Source organism: Pseudophryne corroboree, chromosome 11 (assembly GCF_028390025.1).
Source record: "Pseudophryne corroboree isolate aPseCor3 chromosome 11, aPseCor3.hap2, whole genome shotgun sequence".
Taxonomy (NCBI): domain Eukaryota; kingdom Metazoa; phylum Chordata; class Amphibia; order Anura; family Myobatrachidae; genus Pseudophryne; species Pseudophryne corroboree.
In genome coordinates this window covers 104,887,748-104,908,419 of record NC_086454.1, presented here as the reverse complement: position 1 = coordinate 104,908,419, position 20,672 = coordinate 104,887,748, and the positions used below count along the sequence as shown (strand labels likewise).

General features: G+C 42.8%; 1 protein-coding gene across 2 annotated transcripts; it reads right to left on the bottom strand.

The window, feature by feature from the left end:
- Positions 1–6,449: 6,449 nt before the first annotated feature.
- On the bottom strand, positions 6,450–20,319 carry TNNI2 (troponin I2, fast skeletal type). 2 transcript variants are annotated; one of them, XM_063944699.1, is made up of 6 exons: positions 20,220–20,319; positions 17,929–17,987; positions 12,983–13,111; positions 11,217–11,306; positions 9,317–9,493; positions 6,450–6,905 (listed from the first exon to the last, which is right to left on the bottom strand). In XM_063944699.1, exons 2-6 carry the CDS (start codon positions 17,965–17,967, stop codon positions 6,810–6,812), a joined length of 531 nt encoding a protein of 176 aa, XP_063800769.1. In that variant the 5' UTR covers positions 17,968–17,987; positions 20,220–20,319; the 3' UTR covers positions 6,450–6,809. The 2 variants fall into 2 exon arrangements, with proteins under 2 accessions (XP_063800769.1, XP_063800770.1); XM_063944700.1 differs by lacking the exon at positions 20,220–20,319 and adding an exon at positions 18,068–18,151.
- Positions 20,320–20,672: the final 353 nt, after the last annotated feature.

Here is a 20,672-nt window from a genome sequence, read left to right as displayed (position 1 = left end):
AGATACGCATCCTTGATGTCCAAGGATACCATAAAGTCCCCTTCTTCCAGGTTCGCTATCACTGCTCTGAGTGACTCCATCTTGAACTTGAACTTTTTTATGTAGAGGTTCAAGGACTTCAGATTTAGAATAGGCCTTACCGAGCCATCCGGCTTCGGTACCACAAATAGAGTGGAATAATACCCCTTTCCTTGTTGTAATAGGGGTACTTTGACTATCACCTGCTGAGCGTACAGCTTGTGAATGGCTTCCAACACCCTCTCCCTTTCGGAAGAGACGGTTGGTAAGGCAGACTTCAGGAAACGATGAGGAGGATCCGTCTCTAATTCCAACCTGTACCCCTGAGATATTATCTGCAGGATCCAGGGGTCTACCTGCGAGTGAGCCCACTGCGCGCTGTAATTTTTGAGACGGCCCCCCACTGTCCCCGAGTCCGCTTGAGAGGCCCCAGCGTCATGCTGAGGTTTTTGCAGGAGCCGGGGAGGGCTTCTGTTCCTGGGAAGGAGCTGCCTGTTGGTGTCTCTTCCCTCTTCCTCTGCCTCGTGGCAGATACGACAAGCCCTTTGCTCTCTTATTTTTGTAGGAGCGAAAAGGCTGCGGTTGAAAGGTCGGTGCCTTTCTCTGTTGGGGAGTGACTTGAGGTAAAAAAGTGGATTTCCCGGCAGTAGCCGTGGCCACCAAGTCTGATAGACCAACTCCAAATAACTCCTCCCCTTTATACGGCAAAACCTCCATGTGACGTTTTGAATCCGCATCGCCTGTCCACTGTCGTGTCCATAAGGCTCTTCTGGCTGAAATGGACATAGCACTCATCCGAGATGCCAGTGTGCAAATATCCCTCTGTGCATCACGCATATAGATAAATGCATCCTTTATTTGTTCTAACGACAGTAAAACATTGTCCCTATCTAGGGTATCAATATTTTCAATCAGGGATTCTGACCAAACTACTCCAGCACTGCACATCCAGGCAGTTGCTATAGCTGGTCGTAGTATAACACCTGCATGTGTGTATATATTCTTTTGAATAACTTCCATCTTTCTATCTGATGGATCCTTAAGTGCGGCCGTCTCAGGAGAGGGTAACGCCACTTGTTTGGATAAGCGTGTGAGCGCCTTGTCCACCTTAGGGGGTGTTTCCCAGCGCGCCCTAACCTCTGGCGGGAAAGGGTATAATGCCAATAACTTTTTTGAAATTATCAACTTTTTATCAGGAGCAACCCACGCTTCATCACACACGTCATTTAATTCTTCTGATTCAGGAAAAACTGTTTGTAGTTTTTTCACACCATACATAATACCCTGTTTTACGGTATCTGTAGTATCAGCTAAATGTAACGTCTCCTTCATTGCCAAAATCATATAACGTGTGGCCCTACTGGAAAATACGTTTGAATTTCTACCGTCGTCACTGGAATCAGTGCCCGTGTCTGGGTCTGTGTCGACCGACTGAGGCAAAGGGCGTTTTACAGCCCCTGACGGTGTTTGAGGCGCCTGGACAGGCATTAATTGATTGTCCGGCCGCCTCATGTCCTCAACTGACTGTTTAAGGGAAGATAAACCATCACGTAATTCCACAAATAAAGGCATCCATTCTGGTGTCGACCCCCTGGGGGGTGACATCTGCATATTTGGCAATTGCTCCGCCTCCACACCAATATCGTCCTCATACATGTCGACACCACGTACCGACACACACCGCAAACTCACAGGGAATGCTCTAATGAAGACAGGACCCACTAGCCCTTTTGGGGAGACAGAGGGAGAGTCTGCCAGCACACACCACAAAGCGCTATATATACAAGGGATATCCTTATATTAAGTGCTCCCTTATAGCTGCTTTAATATATATATATATAGCCATTAATGTGCCCCCCCTCTCTGTTTTACCCTGTTTCTGTAGTGCAGTGCAGGGGAGAGACCTGGGAGCCGTTCTGACCAGCGGAGCTGTGACAGAAAATGGCGCCGTGTGCTGAGGAGATAGGCCCCGCCCCTTTTTCGGCGGGTTCTTCTCCCGCTATTTTTCCAGTCAGGCAGGGGTTAAATATCTCCATATAGCCCCTATGGGCTATATGTGAGGTATTTTTAGCCTTGTATAAGGTTTATATTTGCCTCTCAGAGCGCCCCCCCCCAGCGCTCTGCACCCTCAGTGACTGCCCAGTGAAGTGTGCTGAGAGGAAAATGGCGCACAGCTGCAGTGCTGTGCGCTACCTTATGAAGACTGAGGAGTCTTCAGCCGCCGGTTTCCGGACCTCTTCACGCTTCAGCATCTGCAAGGGGGTCGGCGGCGCGGCTCCGGGACCGGACTCCACGGCTGGGCCTGTGTTCGATCCCTCTGGAGCTAATGGTGTCCAGTAGCCAAGCAGCAAATCCACTCTGCATGCAGGTGAGTTTACTACTTTCCCCCTAAGTCCCACGTTGCAGTGATCCTGTTGCCAGCAGGACTCACTGTAAAGAAAAAAACCTAAACTAAACTTTCTCTAAGCAGCTCTTTAGGAGAGCCACCTAGATTGCACCCTTCTCGTTCGGGCACAAAATCTAACTGGAGTCTGGAGGAGGGTCATAGGGGGAGGAGCCAGTGCACACCACCTGACCTAGTAAAGCTTTACTTTTTTGTGCCCTGTCTCCTGCGGAGCCGCTATTCCCCATGGTCCTTTCAGGAACCCCAGCATCCACTTAGGACGATAGAGAAAATATAGATTTGAACAGGTCTACCCCATCTAGTCCTGTGCTTGCCCCCCTTTGGAATAGTATACACTTACTGAAATACCTAATTATATGCCTGACCCTTCTTTACCAGAATTATCCATTTAGATATTGGCAGCATACTTGTGTTTGGTCACGAACCAGTTTTTGTCTCCATTTAGTTGTGGTCTTCATATGTAAACTGTGTTTTCTGCCGTTTCCCATCTTACCTGATTTTGTTACGTATATGAATATTAAATCAATAACTCTCTGTATCATTTTGGGAGACTTCTAAGGCTGTAATGTGGGAACATATATTGGCTTATCAATTTATGAAGAAACCTGATTTCCAGGCCATGTATGACTTCTTACATGATATTAAAAAATTATTATATCTTCTACTGCACTTCCTGAAATGATCAGGAATCCTTCTAAAAAGCTAGTCTATGCCCTAGAGCAGGGGTGGGGAACATTTGGCCCTGCAGCTGTTGTTGAACTACACATACCAGCATGCCCTGCTACAGTTTTGCTATTTGGGCATGCTAAAACTGCACTAGAGTTTGAAGATTTTGGTGAAAGGTCCCGGAGAGCATCGTTCCTGAGCATTCTCCCACCTGAGAATGGGAAGTTCACTCTCCGATTACTACTCACATTTTCAAAACTCTTCTGTGATCTTTCCACATATGGCAGCAAAATGTTCAGGTTCCACCAAAATTTGACTTTAAGTACAGGTTGAGTATCCCATATCCAAATATTCCGAAATACGGAATATTCCGAAATACGGATTTTTTTTGAGTGAGAGTGAGATAGTGAAAACTTTGTTTTCTGATGGCTCAATGTACGCAAACTTTGTTTAATACACAAAGTTATTAAAAATATTGTATTAAATGACCTTCAGGCTGTGTGTATAAGGTGTATGTGAAACATAAATGAATTGTGTGAATGTACACACACTTTGTTTAATGCACAAAGTTATAAAAAATATTGGCTAAAATAACCTTCAGGCTGTGTGTATAAGGTGTATATGATACATAAATTCATTCTGTGCTTAGACCTAGGTCCCATCACCATGATATCTCATTATAGTAGGCAATTATTCCAAAATACGGAAAAATCCGATATCCAAAATACCTCTGGTCCCAAGCATTTTGGATAAGGGATACTCAACCTGTATTCCCAATGCTATCCAAAACAGCAAAGCAGAATTAACTGATCGTTATCCCAGGACTATTAACGCCGCAAAACTGAAAATTTACTAACACGATGCAGGATAGACCAACCTTCCCTCACCACTTCTCACGACTAATAGGTGCCCAACTTGAATCTAGACATGTGCAAAGGTGCATTCAGAAGAAACACACAGCAAATGTACAATGTTTATATATCGGTCGCCTGTCCAGATCACCTGTGCAATGTGTATTTATAAGCGGGACAGGATTACTGTAACCTCTCACTCACTCTGACTTGTGGTCAGGTTGCCTAGAACAGATGCACTTATTTCCTCTAGATCTACTGTCGTTCCTGACCACTCACATTTCACTGTCATATTACTTGCCTACAACAATCTACATTCTGCTGGACAGGTCTTCTAGTGATGGTACCTCACTGAAACAATAAACAGAGCTACTGAGAGTTTTAAGAGAGTTCCCTCCAGACGACAGGCAAACATACTGCTCCTATTATACTGCTAGAATATATGTATGGGAGATGCCATTTATATTGCAAGCATTGAGTTACTGCTTTACTCACTATGGGCCTAATTCATGTTTGTAAGGAATTGTACAGCCACAAGGAAGCTGCACTACCCCATTTTTAAGAAATGTTCTAGGTACCACCCCCCAAACACAGCAGCATGTCAATCATGCGGCAGCTGACAGTAAGACCCGTTCTGCAGATTCCCAGAACTCGCCGTGCACCAAGTATAATATTTGTAGGTAAACCATCGGGTTTGCATACAAATAGGAATTAGGCCCAATTTATGTAACGCAGGATCAGCCAGTACTGAGACATACATCCCACCTACAGACTGGTAAGGTTATTCATACAGATGGGGCCTGCAATGCAATTACAATGTAATCCCCAGTTACTGACACCATCCTCAAGTTACCTCCTTTACACTTTAATTTCTAAAATAAAAATACAACATGTGTGATCTTGCATTAAATCTGTTTTCCTTCCTACTAAGTACTAACTAATGCTGTAGTATACCACAAGAGTCCATTCAGTGTCTTACCGGGTAGTACAAAACAGCTTATGCTAATTTTAAATACTGGTAGCTTAAATATATTATTTAGGACTCTTTTATACTAGGATTCGTCATACTGACATTTTTTGTTTTAACAATAAATTTTCATTCTGGATGTATCATCGCTTGGGGAGTGATAAAGTGGAGAGAGATAAAGTACCAATCAACCAGTATCTAACTAATTTTTCAAACACAGTCTGTGACAAGGCAGTTAGGCGCCAATTGGCTGTTACTTTGGGGTTTATTCATGAAGCAGTGAAAACAGTGGAGAACAGTGGAGAAGTGAGCTAGTGGAGAAGTTTCCCATGGCAACCAATCAGCTGCTCTGTATAATTTAATAGTATGCAAATTATAAATGTTACTTCAATGCCGATTGGTTGCCATGAGCAACCTCTCCACTGGCTCACTTCTCCACTCTTTTCACTGCTTCATGAATAGACCCCTGTATCTCTCTACACTTTATCACTTTCCAAACATTGATGCATATGCCCCTAAAGGCCTGTATTCACGGGCAGATCTAGGGAGAGATGTGTGCTGAGCGAACCGCTCAGCACACATCTCTCCCCAGCGGGTGAAATGAGCGACCTGCTAGATTAAGCCTGCATGCAGGCCAATTTAGCACCAGCGATAGCGATGCGCGGGGCTGCGCATCACTATAGCTGTAAGGGGTACACACGGAGAGATCATGCTTAAAATCTAAGCAATCTAGTCAGATTGCTTAGATTATCGCTCCGTGGGGAATACAATTAGACACATGGCAGCAGATGTATTAACCTGGAGAAGGCATGAGGAAGTGATAAACCAGTGATATGTGCAAGGGGATAAAGGCACCAGCCAATCAACTCCAATATGTAAATTAACAGTTAGGATCTGATTGGCTGCTGCCTTTATCACCTTGCACATATTACTGGTTTATCACTTCCTTATGCCTTCTCCAGGTTAATACATCTGCCCCATGGTTTGCTTGGAGCTATTCAATGAATCGCCATTTTCTCTGTATGGTAAAAAAAAAAAAGTTAGCATGTGCTAACCCATAGAGTGCATGCAAAGTGATGGATTCCGGAGGTTTCTTCACTCGATAAATGCAGAATCTGCATTTTAATGCAGATTCTTCCTCATAACTCCTGAGACTTTGAGGCAAAATCTTGCTTCTGATTATTATCATGCAGGGTTCCCACAGCTAATTCAATTGGGCAACATGTTCAATTAATTGCAGGGTAAACCTAATTGAATCTACCACTAACTGTTATTTCAGTTACAGACAGGGCATTTTAATAACTAGTACACTGCCCATGGACTTCTCCTGTTTTTGACATGTTGACACTCTTCCCATCAGTGACGAGGCCCTGGTAGTTAATGACAACTCCATGTCACCCTTTTCCACAAAAAATGACTGATATACAGTAAGGTGGTCCTATTATTTCCCCAGGCTTCACGCCTGACACCTCCACTTGCAGCGGCCTTCTCACCGATGGAACCTGACATGTGTAAGTGAAAAGATGAGACTGCACTAATTACACAGTGTGGTATCACAAATCAGAAGTGCGTCACAAGCTTTATTTACACGGTTATGCTCTCACGTCCACATAACACAGCACCTGCAGAACCAGACTGTGGCCAATACAGAGGGAAACAACAAAACTTGAGTCCCCCTCAACAGTCCAAAACATACTGTAAGACATTATTTTCTTGTGTTTAAAGTGAGGAGAGGACAGGGTGGAGGTAAGACTTCATTAACCCCTTGGCTGCTGAAGACATGTGTAAGTTGAGCAGCAGAGGGGTTAACCCCGGGAGTTGCCAGGGGAAACACTGTGACATGGTAAAGCGGGTGTCTTTTGGCAGTTTGGGGTTGAAGATAGCCGTGGTCGTGGTAAGGGGCTTAAGCCTCAGACTCGAACATCTTCTTTCTGCCTTCCATGCCGGATTTTTCTTCAATGTTCTTACGCCAGTCACCCACATCACGGAGATCCTTCTCCTAAAGTTTGGGAGAAAAGTTTAAATTTAGTTTAGTTCTCATCAGCCACCATTTGCGCTTGAAGTATCTGCAGTGGCCTATCTATAATGGGTGCAGAGTGTGCAGTGCACACGGACCCCTTGGATACAGGGAGGTACACACCGCACATACGGCACCCTTTTCTTCAGTACCTACCTCTCTGAAGTCTCCCATCTGCTGTGGCAGCCCTGCAAAATCACAGGGAAAATGGCACGGCGGACTTTTTTCTAGCGTTTTGCGTATACGCAGTAAGGGCATCACCAGTAAAATGGCCGCTGTGCTATGCACAGTAGACTCTAGCACAGCACTAGAGTTTACTAGCGCCACTACTCAGAGACCAAGCTGCTGGCTAGAGAGAGAGAGGAGGGGGCCCGGATCGACACTGCGCATGGGCCCCCTCCCAGGGACGGATCTAGATTTTTCTTTAGGGGGGGCGGTTTACTGTTTAATCTTGACTCCTCCCTCTACAGTCCCAACTCCTCCCATCTGCAATCCTAACTCCTCCTCTCTCAATTCTGACTGAACTTTCTGAGTGAGACTGAGATAGAGCTTTGTGATTGTTCTATGTACATGTGACTGTGCTATGGGGTAATTGTATTTATTAACCCTAGTACCCACACACCAGCAAGTGAGGGGCAAATGTTCTGTAACCCTTGCTCTCCTGGCTCCTCTGGTATAGGCTGCAGCACATCATTCTGCCTCAGGCTCTCCCAGGAGAGCTCTCTTCTGCTCAAAAGTGGGCGTGGCTATGACTGTTATGGGGGGCCCCCTTCGCCCCCCCTAGATCCGGCCCTGCCCCCTCCTCCCTCAATATGCCCCTGCATATTTCTGGTATCAATATATGTAATCAGACAGGTATTCTCACACACACACACACACACACACACACACACACACACACACACACACACACACACACACACACACACACACACAAAAAATGAAATTGAAATGAGCAAACACTTTACATTGCCTCTTAATTACAGTACATTTAAGAACTTATATTTTGTGTTAACCTATTTCCTCTACTGTTATCAGTGTTTGTTTAATCTGTCTTATTATGATGGGTACTTTATAATGCATAATAATTCATTTAAAAATAATGCTCTACTAAATGTATGATTCATGCCACAAATCTGGCAACACAAGCAGTGTTTGTTGTTCTGGACCAGCAATTTCCTTGACCAGTTTGCTATTAGTGAATGCTAGAATAATGGCAAGATACTCCCCCAGAACTCTACTGACAATCTTATGGAACTGTGATGATCCTGTAATATTAGGAATAGCCTTATGGTAAGATTATAGTCCATGTATAACACTTAATAGCCACTTATCTGACACGTTGATTGGATACATCCTACTTGACCATGCTCTCTGTCTCCCGCATTTTAAAAAGTAAATCAGTTTTGCGCTTGTACTGAACTGTTTTTCCAATGGGCTGTGACAGCGCTCAGTGACTACCAATATTATATGCCTGTTATCCACCATACAATGCTGTGTGATCTGCATTCCGGAGTGCAAGCATCAAATATGGAAGTGCAAAGGGAGTAACTGAGCTTCCCCTCTGAGCACTATGCGGCTGATCTCTTCATGATAGTAGCACTTAGGCCAAGTCAAGAATTATACTTCATATAAAATGTAAAAAGGTGTATTTATTTCTTACTGCAATGTGATTAGTATATATTTCATACATGAATTTATGTCTAAATATCTTTTATGCAGTAAGGAAGAAATACACCTTTTTACATTTTATATGAATTATCATTCTTGATTTACTGCCACTGGTGGGGCAATGTCACAATACAGACATATGGGCAACGTGGGTGTGGGGGCTAATGCATCAATGCTGACCTATGGCTACAGTGGAGTGAAGGTTAATGCCACTGGGGGATCCATTGTCACCGGGGGGAGGGGGGGGGGGGTCGGGGGTTGAGCGAGTAATGCAACAATGGGCACATGTGGAAACAGGGGGGTAAATTTACTAAGGTGGGAGATTTTTTAGAACTGGTGATGTTGCCCATAACAACCAATCAGACTGTATCTATTATTTTCTAGAAGCAGCTAGACAAATGTTAAGTAGAATCTGATTGGTTGCTATGGGCAACATCACCAGTTCTAAAAAAACTCCCACCTTAGTAAATTTACCCCCGGGTTGGGGTGTAATGTTACAGAGGTATCATTCCTACAGTGCAGGGGGCCCATAGTTAGTCAGGTTGGCCCATAGTTCTTATGGAATGCCCTGCATAGGGGCAGCCTACAACTATGTATAACATAGATATTACCCTAGGTTGAGAACAGGTAAAGGAAGAATAATTGGAGGTTACAGCCCTAGCATCCATATGATGGAACACAATGTATGTGGGCAGTAGCTGCACTTCTGGCTAAAGTCTCACCTTGTCGGTGTCCTCTTTCTTGACTTGCTTGAGGTTGGCACGGAGCTCCATGTTGACCTTGTGCTTGGAACCAAGCAAAGCGCGAAGCATGGCGTCAGCAGACATACGCACACGTCTGAGTGCTGGCCTTTTGAATTTACCTCTCAGGTCAAAGATTTTCTGGTTTAAGTCTTCCAGCTGCAAACGGAACAAAGGTGGGGTTAAAATAAAGGATTTTACAGAAAGCAGCGGCACACTGTACATTGCTCGCCAAACATAAGATACTTCAGACCTCTCCTCTATATCATATCTAATGCATTTAATATTGTTTGACTCTATAACCCATCTTTTCCCAACTGCCCCTTCACTTTATATGGTCTATGATGATATATTTAGTCTGAGTGAGAAAATACCTGTGAGCGCAAAGTTTCTACATTGGTCTAAAATTATTAGTAAAAAATGGATTAAGACACATGGGGAAGATTTACTAAAGGTCAATCTTGATAGCTTTTAAATCTTTCTAAATTGATGTTGTGTTTCAGGGGTAAATCTCACATTTACTAACAGTTAAAAATCAATATAAAAATTGTCTGTTAGTAAATGTGCATTCTAGCTCCTGAAATACAACAATCAATTAAAATCGACTTTTAGTAAATTGACCCCTTATAAAGACTACTCTGATTACAGATTTACAAAATCTCTCAAATTCTTTCTTTACTACTGGCCACAAATGGTGCAATTTCTATTGGTTATTTTTTAACAAATTGCTCAACTATTTTACTGTATGTGGGTGGAGCACTGGGCTCATCAAATTGAATATTAATATATTGGATTCAGTTATGTAGGAACAAACAGTGGGGGTAATTCTGAGTTGATCGCAGCAGCAAGTTTGTTAGCAATTGGGCAAAACCATGTGCACTGCAGGGGGGGCAGATATAACATGTGCAGAGAGAGTTAGATGTGGGTGGGTTATTTTGTTTTTGTGCAGGGTAAATACTGGCTGCTTTATTTTTACACTGCAATTTAGATTTCAGTTTGAATACACCCCACCCAAATCTAACTCTCTCTGCACATGTTATATCTGCCCCTCCTGCAGTGCACATGGTTTTGCCCAACTGCTAACAAAATTGCTGCTGCGATCAACTCAGAATTAGGCCCTGTGTGAACACTGACACTGCCTTAGCGGTGTGTGATAATAATTCAACCAGTATAATGCACAGGCCCATGCGTGCACTGCAATCTTATTATTTGCTGCTGTACCATGGACACGAAACCACTTGGACAATTTCCTCAATGATCCTAGTGTTCATCTGCTCTGCTGAGCAGCTCCACCACAAATGCCTGAAGACTGTGGAAATACCATGTGTACCACTTATTAATTATATATGTACTTTATATGAGAAATATGAGTTGATGTGTAGCCAGCAATGTGTGTACTTATTAACTCTGTACAAAGAATATGTGGGGAAGTTTATCTAAGTCTAATAGTTCAGTCTTAAATAATCAGGACATCAGGAAGAACATCCAGATACCAAAGAGTGGTCCATGACATGTTCTATAGGGGTTGGGTATGGAATCCCAGCGGCCAGGATCCCGTGGATCAGAATACAGACACCGGGGTCCTGGCCGCCAGAATGCCAGCAGCGGGGCGAGTGCTAGAAAGCCCCTTGCCACGCTGTGGGCATGGTGGCTCGCTGCACTTGCCACAGGTTCTATTCCCACTCCATGGGTGTCGTGGATACCCACGAGTGGGAATAGCCCTGGCGCAGCTGTCTGCATTCTTGGAGGTCAGGATCCCGATGTTGGTATCCTGACCGCCAGGATCCCAACCGCCGGGATAGTAACTTCATCCCATTCTACAGATATTATCCCATGAATGAATGAATGAGTGAATGAATGAATATTTGCCTGTCCCACTCACCTCCTTGCTGCTCTTCTGGACTTTGACCTCCATGTCGTACCTTTCCTCATCCACTACATCAATCTTGGCATGTAGTTTCTTGCACAATTCCTGGAAGGAAATAAGAGAGTAAACAGAGGAAAACAACCTACTGATTTGGTCCAATGCAAATTGTTCTACTGCATGATATATGAAATATCTTATTTTGTTATAAATCCACTACGTACATAGTATATATAATGTAAAGCAATATTTGGAACCATAGTTACTGGAGATTATATAATATTTTTGCAACCGTGAAACGTATTCCATTAAGCCTGGAATCAGAATGGAATCTGCTATCACTATCTGAACCACGTAGAAGAACTAGAGAATACAAGCATTATTAGTGCTTTTTTTACTTGGACAACATATTATCATTTCAAATACCTGTATATAGTTTTACACTATCAATAGATGTTATAGAGGAAATTATGGATATAGTCTATTATTTTATATAAATTGTCTTGTAACCAATCATGTTAGCGCACATTTGTAAAATGAATGATCACCAACGTTTACTTAATGTAAAGGAACATGAAAATAATTTCCTTTTTAGCATTTGGTTTTATCTGCTTCATATGACACGTCAATGACTCACAGGGCCTGATTTAGACCTGCACTTCCCCTCTGCCGCTGCCTGATTGACAGTCAGTGGCATTGAGGGGGTGGGGAGGTGGCGGAGGGAAGCCAGCATTCCCAGAAACGGGGGTGTGACACCCCATTTTCTGGGAGGTAAGAACCAGGGGTCTGTATGTCACCACGCAGACTTCCTGGCCATGCAGCCTTCACTTCAGTTGGTCAGCTGAGTAAGCTGGAGTTTACTCAGCTGGCCTCCTGTGTGGAATATCGCAACCGATGGTCGCGATGTTGGATCCCAGCTTTCGTTGTCAGTGTAGTGCTGGGATCAAAGCTACAGGCAGGAGAAGACTCTTCTACTGAGACATCTCCTACAAGTCCCTCCTTCAGATCGGATGGAAATACAATGCTGCTTGCATGAAGCATTGCATTTACGTCCATCACTGAATCAGGTCCAGAATACTATGGCTCATAAAGCCCAAAGTAAGTAGCCCACATAAGTACATTTTTGTCTTGCAAGAAATTGCCTTTATAAGTTTAGGAGGTACTTTTTTCCTGAATATTGAGCAGCCATCGAGCGTGATGCCTGCCACAGACCCAGAACATGTGGCAGACGGTGTTCAAACCTTATTATATTACTTCACGTCAAGGCACGGACGTGCGGTGAGGTAAATGGCTCTGGAGGCACTTGCTAGTACCAGAGCCAGATTTATACACAATTTATGAGCCAAAGGGTTCATCTGCGCATTATACACAGGTGCAGCAGTATATACTGCTGGAAATTTGGCGAGTTTTGATCAGAAATGTGCGCAAAAGATAAGCAGATGAGGCACTGCCTCACCTGCCATAGACGTTTTACTCCAGAGATCCGACTATAAAAATCATTAGAATAAAAAAAAAAAGATATTTATAATATATTATTTGTATTTGTCATATACTTTATATAGTCAAACCTCTGGTTTAAATGTTAGTATGGCAGGAAAGGCTCTGCCTCACTCTTCCGCATGCCACTGCGTCAAGGATTGTACAAGTAAAAAATAAATCCATGCAGATATAAACGGAGCTCTGAGGTGATTTTAATAATTACGGAGAATTATATCACCACAATTGTGTACTGTAACTCAGTAGCCAGGAGGATCGTGCTTTAGAAATTGTATGGTAAGTGGTACCTGTAGGTCCTGCAGAGAATGTGGCATACTTAGGGGAGCACAGTGTTCCGCAAGGTAGCTTTCCTTCTCAGCGGCGATATCTGCTTCTTCTTTCTCTAGAGCAGTTTTGGCCACCTGGAGCATCAAGCTCTGTCCACAGAAGAAACTTAATGTTAGCAGGTTTTTAGCCATGAACAATGCTTTAGGTGTGAGTATGGGCAGCTCTTTAGCCTGAACAATGCTTTAGGTGTGAGTGAGGGCAGCTCTTTAGCCTGAACAATGTTTTAGGTGTAAGTGAGGGCAGCTCTTTAGCCATGAACAATGCTTTAGGTGTGAGTGAGGGCAGCTCTTTAGCCTGAACAATGCTTTAGGTGTGAGTGAGGGCAGCTCTTTAGCCTGAACAATGCTTTAGGTGTAAGTGAGGGCAGCTCTTTAGCCATGAACAATGCTTTAGGTGTAAGCGAGGGCAGCTCTTTAGCCTGAACAATGCTTTAGGTGTGAGTGAGGGCAGCTCTTTAGCCTGAACAATGCTTTAGGTGTGAGTGAGGGCAGCTCTTTAGCCATGAACAATGCTTTAGGTGTGAGTGAGGGCAGCTCTTTAGCCTGAACAATGCTTTAGGTGTGAGTGAGGGCAGCTCTTTAGCCATGAACAATGCTTTAGGTGTAAGTTAGGGCAGCTCTTTAGCCTGAACAATGCTTTAGGTGTGAGTGAGGGCAGCTCTTTAGCCTGAACAATGCTTTAGGTGTGAGTGAGGGCAGCTCTTTAGCCATGAACAATGCTTTAGGTGTGAGTGAGGGCAGCTCTTTAGCCTGAACAATGCTTTAGGTGTGAGTATGGGCAGCTCTTTAGCCTGAACAATGCTTTAGGTGTAAGTGAGGGCAGCTCTTTAGCCTGAACAATGCTTTAGGTGTGAGTATGGGCAGCTCTTTAGCCATGAACAATGCTTTAGGTGTAAGTGAGGGCAGCTCTTTAGCCTGAACAATGCTTTAGGTGTAAGTGAGGGCAGCTCTTTAGCCTGAACAATGCTTTAGGTGTAAGTGAGGGCAGCTCTTTAGCCTGAACAATGCTTTAGCTGTAAGTGAGGGCAGCTCTTTAGCCTGAACAATGCTTTAGGTGTAAGTGAGGGCAGCTCTTTAGCCTGAACAATGCTTTAGGTGTAAGTGAGGGCAGCTCTTTAGCCTGAACAATGCTTTAGGTGTAAGTGAGGGAAGCTCTTTAGCCATGAACAATGCTTTAGGTGTAAGTGAGGTAAGTAGGTTATTTACATCTCTTATGAGATCTATGAGTACACTTGTTCTAGAGACTTATAAATGGAAACATAGCAGCTCTTATTTTTTTTTTTAGGATTAAATAAAACATGGTAAGAGTGCTTCAAAGTATAAATGTCTTCTTGATATCTTCTGGATTTGATTTAAAGCACTATCTACATGTTTAAAGAGAAGCCATTGCTGGATCTCTGGAGATGTGAAATCAGAGTGGTAATTCTGATGGCTCTGCTAGACTGTATTTGCAGCACATCAGTTGGTAAAACATCTATTTCTATACCCATTAGCCCATTCTCTGGTATTAAAACTAGCCCTGGTAACACAAACCTGGCAAAACATCTCCACCAACTGAAACGCCACCTGCTAATGGGAGTATTCAATTAGGGACGGAAGTTTCGACCGGGCGGAAAGACAGCACTTTCCGCCGATAATCTGAACTTTTCGACACTTCAATATTCAATTGAAGTGCCGTTTTTCCGCCCTGTCAAAATTTCCGACAAGTGTAAAAACACATGGATGAGCGGAATCTCTGCTCATCCATGTGTTTTCGACCCCGCCGCGGTTTTCAACCATTAATTTTCGGCCATAAGAGAGGGTGGAAATGTATGGTCGGAAACAGAGTGGAAATGGGCAGAAACAGCCCGCAATAAAATAGTGCAGTGTTGGATCCGTGTCGGAGAGGATCAGACGCTAATTGAATATCCCCCTAAGTCTCCTAGTAGCCCATCAAGTGGTGAAACCTCTAGATGTATTAGCCCATCATCTAGTGAAAATAGTAGCCCTGACGAGCCATGAAGTGGTGAGATTAGACTTTGAGATTAGCTGGTGGTTCTGCATGGATTTCTCCTGCCATTGCTTATCTACTGGACACTGCTGTCTGTAACCTTTTTTAGGGCAGGACTGAGGACCCGTATATACTCTGCAGTTCTTATGTGTGGATGGCACATAAAAGATTATGTGCATCTTATAAGTAGATTTCTAGTATATTTATACTAATGGTTTACACTAATGGATTGCCCCATCTGATGTGTAGTAATATTTTTGATAACCAGAATTCAATAATTCTTAGGGGCATATTTATTCATTTTGCAGGAAATATCCCACAATCTGATGTTGGGGAATACCCGCAACAATACAATAACCCCAGGATGCATGACTGGTCCCTAAAATTTTAATCACAAAGCTGCTCCCATAGGTTACTATGTGGGCTACTAAATTGTGAAATTTACCAAGCATTTCGAAGCATTCCAGAGCTTGGCCCCGGTAGTCAATACCATCTTCAGATGGCGTTCATCCATAGTTGCCTACAGATTACTGTATCCCATCTTTTTTCTGGAGAAGGATCCTCTGGATCACTCTGCGCCGGCCCGTGCATTCATAGCCCAGTGCAGTGGCTATTACTTTGCTTCTAACACTTGGCTTGGGCAGGTTTTTATCGGAGCTTGTGTCCATGCAAAATACATTTAGGGCAATATCCAATTAGCCGCGGTAATTTACAGCAGCTAATTGACTTGCACAGAGCTATACTATTAGGCCGGATGCTGGCACTTTCCTGGGATTTTGTTTCAACTGCCTCAGGCAAGCAAAACTAAATTCCCAGTAACTAAGCATTTTTCCATAATCATTGCTGTGAAAACATATAGGTTTGCGGATTTTCGTAGATCCTATGTGTTTTCTTTTGACAACAAGTAGTTTTTTCGCAAGGAAAAATGGGATAAAAGCCTGTTCTTCCATGCGAAAAATTACCGCGGCTAATAGGATACCCCCCTTAGTATATTCAAGCTATTCATTTTAGTTATTGTCCCATCACAACCATATTAAAATGTGGACTGTGATAAACATTCTCGGACAGTAGGGGAACGTCTGCTGAGACCCGTGCTGATACCCTCAGTTTATCTGCTAAATGTCACTGCACAGTTGTCACAAGGGGCTGATAAAATATTAAAATGCATTTTTAAATGATCTATATAATGATATAGAACCTAATTGGATGCTTGTTTGTTTGTTTTTACTACCCATCTTACTTGGAAATTTAGCTGCATCTGTCAAACATAGACAAGATAACTGCAACTGCCATACAATGAGGGAAATAAAAGATATGAGTGGAAAACTCAACTGTAAGTTTAGCATTGAGAATTTGCTGGTTAGTGCAACCCTGCACAATTTGAAATGCATTCTAAGGGGAGTATTCAATTAGCTGCGGTTTATTACCGAGGCTAACTGTCTCACCGGGGGCTATCCTATTACTGCGGGTGAAAAAGGGAGGTAGCCTCGGGCATTAATGCCCGTGGCTATGAAATTGCACTCCCTTTTTCACCCAACAGCCTTGTTAATGCACGCTAAATTAGTGTGTTAACTACTAGGGAGAATTATAGGACTCAAGGAGAATTGAATTAAATGTAACTTCTAGGGATCTGCGGTAAAACCTATTCATTGTTATAGGTTTAATTTGGCAGAAGGGGACATCTGTTTTTAATCTATATTGCATTTTTTTTAATCATATTAAAACTACTGTATGCCTAATGTTTGGAATAGACTAGGATCTTAATTACGACATATACAGTAAGAAAGATTTAACAAATTAATATACCATTGAACCCTCATCCTAATTGTAGATGTAAATTGTACAAGACCAGATGACTGCTTTCTTGAAGAAGGCTTCTCTCTCCTATACATTTGTGCATTGACTTTGTATACAAATGATATTTCAGTGGTCGGCCTGAACAATTGGATTAGTATTGGTTTTATATTGTAGGGACTGGAATAATTAAATGCACTTGCCTATGCTCTATAAACATGCCATGTCCACATACATTTATAGTGTGATCATATCTAAATCAGTTTGTAGTACACTAATTTAGCGGGTATATTTACTAAAGTGCAGGTTTAAAGAAGTGGAGATGTTGTCCATAGCAACCAGATTCTAGTTATTATCTTATAGAAGGTGTTGGATTAATAAGTAGAATCTGATAGGTTGCTATGGGCAACATCTCCACTTCTATAAACCCACACTTTAGTAAATATACCCCTAAGTGTATATTGGGGATCCGGTCAGGATCCCAGCAGTCGAAATGCCGATCCCAGAATCCCAACACTGCTTGGAATGCTGGCTGGCATCCCAAATGGGATCCCGAACTAGTGACTTCTGGGCCAGTGGAGAGGTAAGCCGTAGGGGGGGTGGTGGTGATGGGGGAGGTATAGGCAGTGTGTGCGTGTGTGTGTGGGGGGGTTATGGTTAGGCTGCGGGAGGAGGGGAGGTTAGGTTTAGGCTCCGGGGAGGGGTGTGTGGTTGGGCAGACCCAAGGAAGGTTAGGATTAGGCTGCAGGGGTGGAGGATTAGGTTTAGTCCACGGGAAGAGGGGGTTGGGTTTAGGCACCACCGGGGAGGGTTAGGGTTAAGCTGCAGGGGGGTGGGGGAAGGTTTAGGTTGTGGCAAGGAGGGTTAGGGGGGGTATTGGGGGAAGGTAAGTATACTTACCTTCCCCTGTCGGGATTCTCATCATCTGGGTGCTGCGGTCGTTATTCTGACCGCCGGAATCCCGACCGTCGGCATATCGATCCCAACCTGTGTATTGGAAACCTTACAGCTGGTCTGTATTTTGGGTGTGTGTATTCAGATGATATGTTTGTAGAGCTGTGAGGTGCTTTTAAGGATGCAGCCTCTCTGGGTGTAAGGGACAAATACATTGTACTGTGCTTACCTTCAGGTGATTTTTGCGTGTATTGGACACTTTCGACATCTTGGCGTTTTATGTGATACCTGCACAAAGAACACAAATGCAGAATGTTACTGTTTGTTCTCCGTGATACAAGTCAACTGAAGGAATGCATCAAACCCACACTGTATAAAGACCGTCTACAAATGCTTGGAAAAGAATCGGTCCCGAACTGGGTGTCCTAATCCAAATGTCTGTCTCCACTTGTCTTTCCAGTATCTTCCCATCCCCTAAATAGCCCCTAGCTTTGGAGGGGGAGGGAGTGGTGGGGGTCACAGATACTGGCACCTGCCCCTTCTTTTAAGTCACCCGATCTCATGGGCAGTATTGGAAACTTTGTAAGACTGTCCCAAAATATCTTGAGGAAGCTTTGAGGAACGTCAGCTGTCTCTCCGGCTCCAACACACTGCTACTCTGCAAATCTCCCTGCCAACCCCCAGCCAATAAAGAGAGCACAGGTGAAAATACTGAGGATTATTTAATCCCACTGACTAAAAGTCAACGCTAGACATATTTAAGGAGGTCTTATTTTATCTCCTAAATAAAGAACATGCTGTACTGTGTTAATATTCTGAGCATCTCATCCAGAGCCACCAAACACACATTGGGCAGGATGATCTTTCTCTAGACACGTATTCTGGAACATGTAGTCCCACATGTTGGCCAACCATAATAAAGATTATTATTTCAGTATTACTATTATCATCTGCTAACAGTGGTATGCAGTACAAAAAACAACGAAAAAACAAACAAACACAACAGCAGAGACTACTCTACAAGTCCTGTATCCTACCACTTAATGTAATGACATTGGGCTTTCATCTACTTTTCATCAGAAGTATGCAATACACCCGACTTAGGCATCCTTTGGATTCCAAGCTGTCAACAAGCTACAACAACACACAATAAACCCAAGAAAGGTCAAGAAAACTAATAAATGATAACAGGGTCACAGAAGGCATCATATAAACAGTAAAAGAAAAACTAAAAAGAAATTCCGAAAAGCAATGACAAATAATAAATGACAAACAAAATTACAGGATATTTGTAACCAAAACTTAAGATGGATGACACATAAACCATTAAAAGCCTCCAAAAAAGGGTACAAGCAACCCCATTTGAGTCTACATATAAATGGGAAAAGTACACAATTTAGCAGGCTGAACAAACCTATGAAATATAAAATACCTGCGATTGACATGAAAGGTGTAAAACGTCAAATGCAATGAACTAATGGTATTTGACGAATGTTAAAGATATATAGACAGGAACCCAATAGTAAAAAATTGTTACATACAGTCATGATGAAGTGAATGAAAATTACCAGGTACAACATATAACTTCAATAGTGAAAAAAAGTTCTATATTTAAAATTAGGCCAAAATTATTGAAGGATGTGAACTACACTGCCCAGCATGCACTTCAGAATATTCTAGTGTTTGAAGTATAACTATACAAAGGGTGATATAAAATAAATAACTTTCATTTTTGCATATACTGTAAGTCGGTATTTATCAAAGCTCAGAGATAAAATGGTGTACTACTAGATAATCAGCTTCTACTCTACAATTTATAGGCTGTGTTGGAAAAATGACAGTTAGCAGCTGATTGGTTGGTACTTTATCTCTGCAATTGTATCTCTCTCCAAGCTTTGATAAATACCTCCCATAGTAATATTAAACATGTAACGCAACATCTCCATCCTTTTATACTAGATACAGACCATGTATAATAATGCAGGCTATTTATTTTATATCCTTATGGTAACAAGACATACTGTATGCCAATGCCTAACACAGGCATCAACAGTATTCGCAGGTAGGGTCTGTACAATGAATACACAGCACATTATGTCAAGCACAATATATAGTTTGAATAAAATATTAAATTTAGCTAAAATTACTAAATTAATTCTTTGTGCAACTTATTTTACGTAAAACTTGTCTGTTTCAAATGAGAAATATACAGGGCACATCTTTCATTGGGAAATGGTCATCTCGTGAAGAGGGTATCATGAATATGGCTAATAATAATAATGCACAAATGGATTGCATGATCTATATTGGGACGTTGTCTCTTCTTGTTCTAGAGTCTAGGCACTGTACATACTTTGCCTATTAACAGTTCTGCAATTGTCAGCTGTTTTGGGCCTTGCACCCTGTCTGTCGTCCCCTGACAAACTAATATATATGGGGTGAGCCAATTAGTCCCTGTGGAACGTTTTGCAGTTACGCAGGTCCCTGGTGCCTTATTGCCCTGGTCAGGCTTCCTCTTACCTGACCCTTGTGGACGGAGCCCTCTGAATGAAACAGGGATTGAGCTGCCAGTAATGGGTAATGAGGGGGTTATTAATGTACTGGGGGGAGTCCTGGGCAGTTGCTTCTTAGCTTAGTAAGGGCATGCAAACCCCCATCAACCAATCACATGGTGGGAGACACAAATACTCGGGCCCGCCTTCAGCTGGTCATCTTAAAACATCTTAACCCTATATTTGCCGCAGACCGACACCACATTAACATTCTACTTTCCAGGAACTAACACAGACATTTTAGATTTAGTTTACATTTAATGTATATATATTTTAAATTCAAAGCAGTGATGACTAGTACCCCTGAGGCATCTAGCTGTTGTGGGAAAGCCCTCTGGCTATACTTAGGACATGGTTAATACACCTGTCTGTGCAAAGTGTGCATTCACCCAGCCACTGAAATAAGATACTGCTGTACACA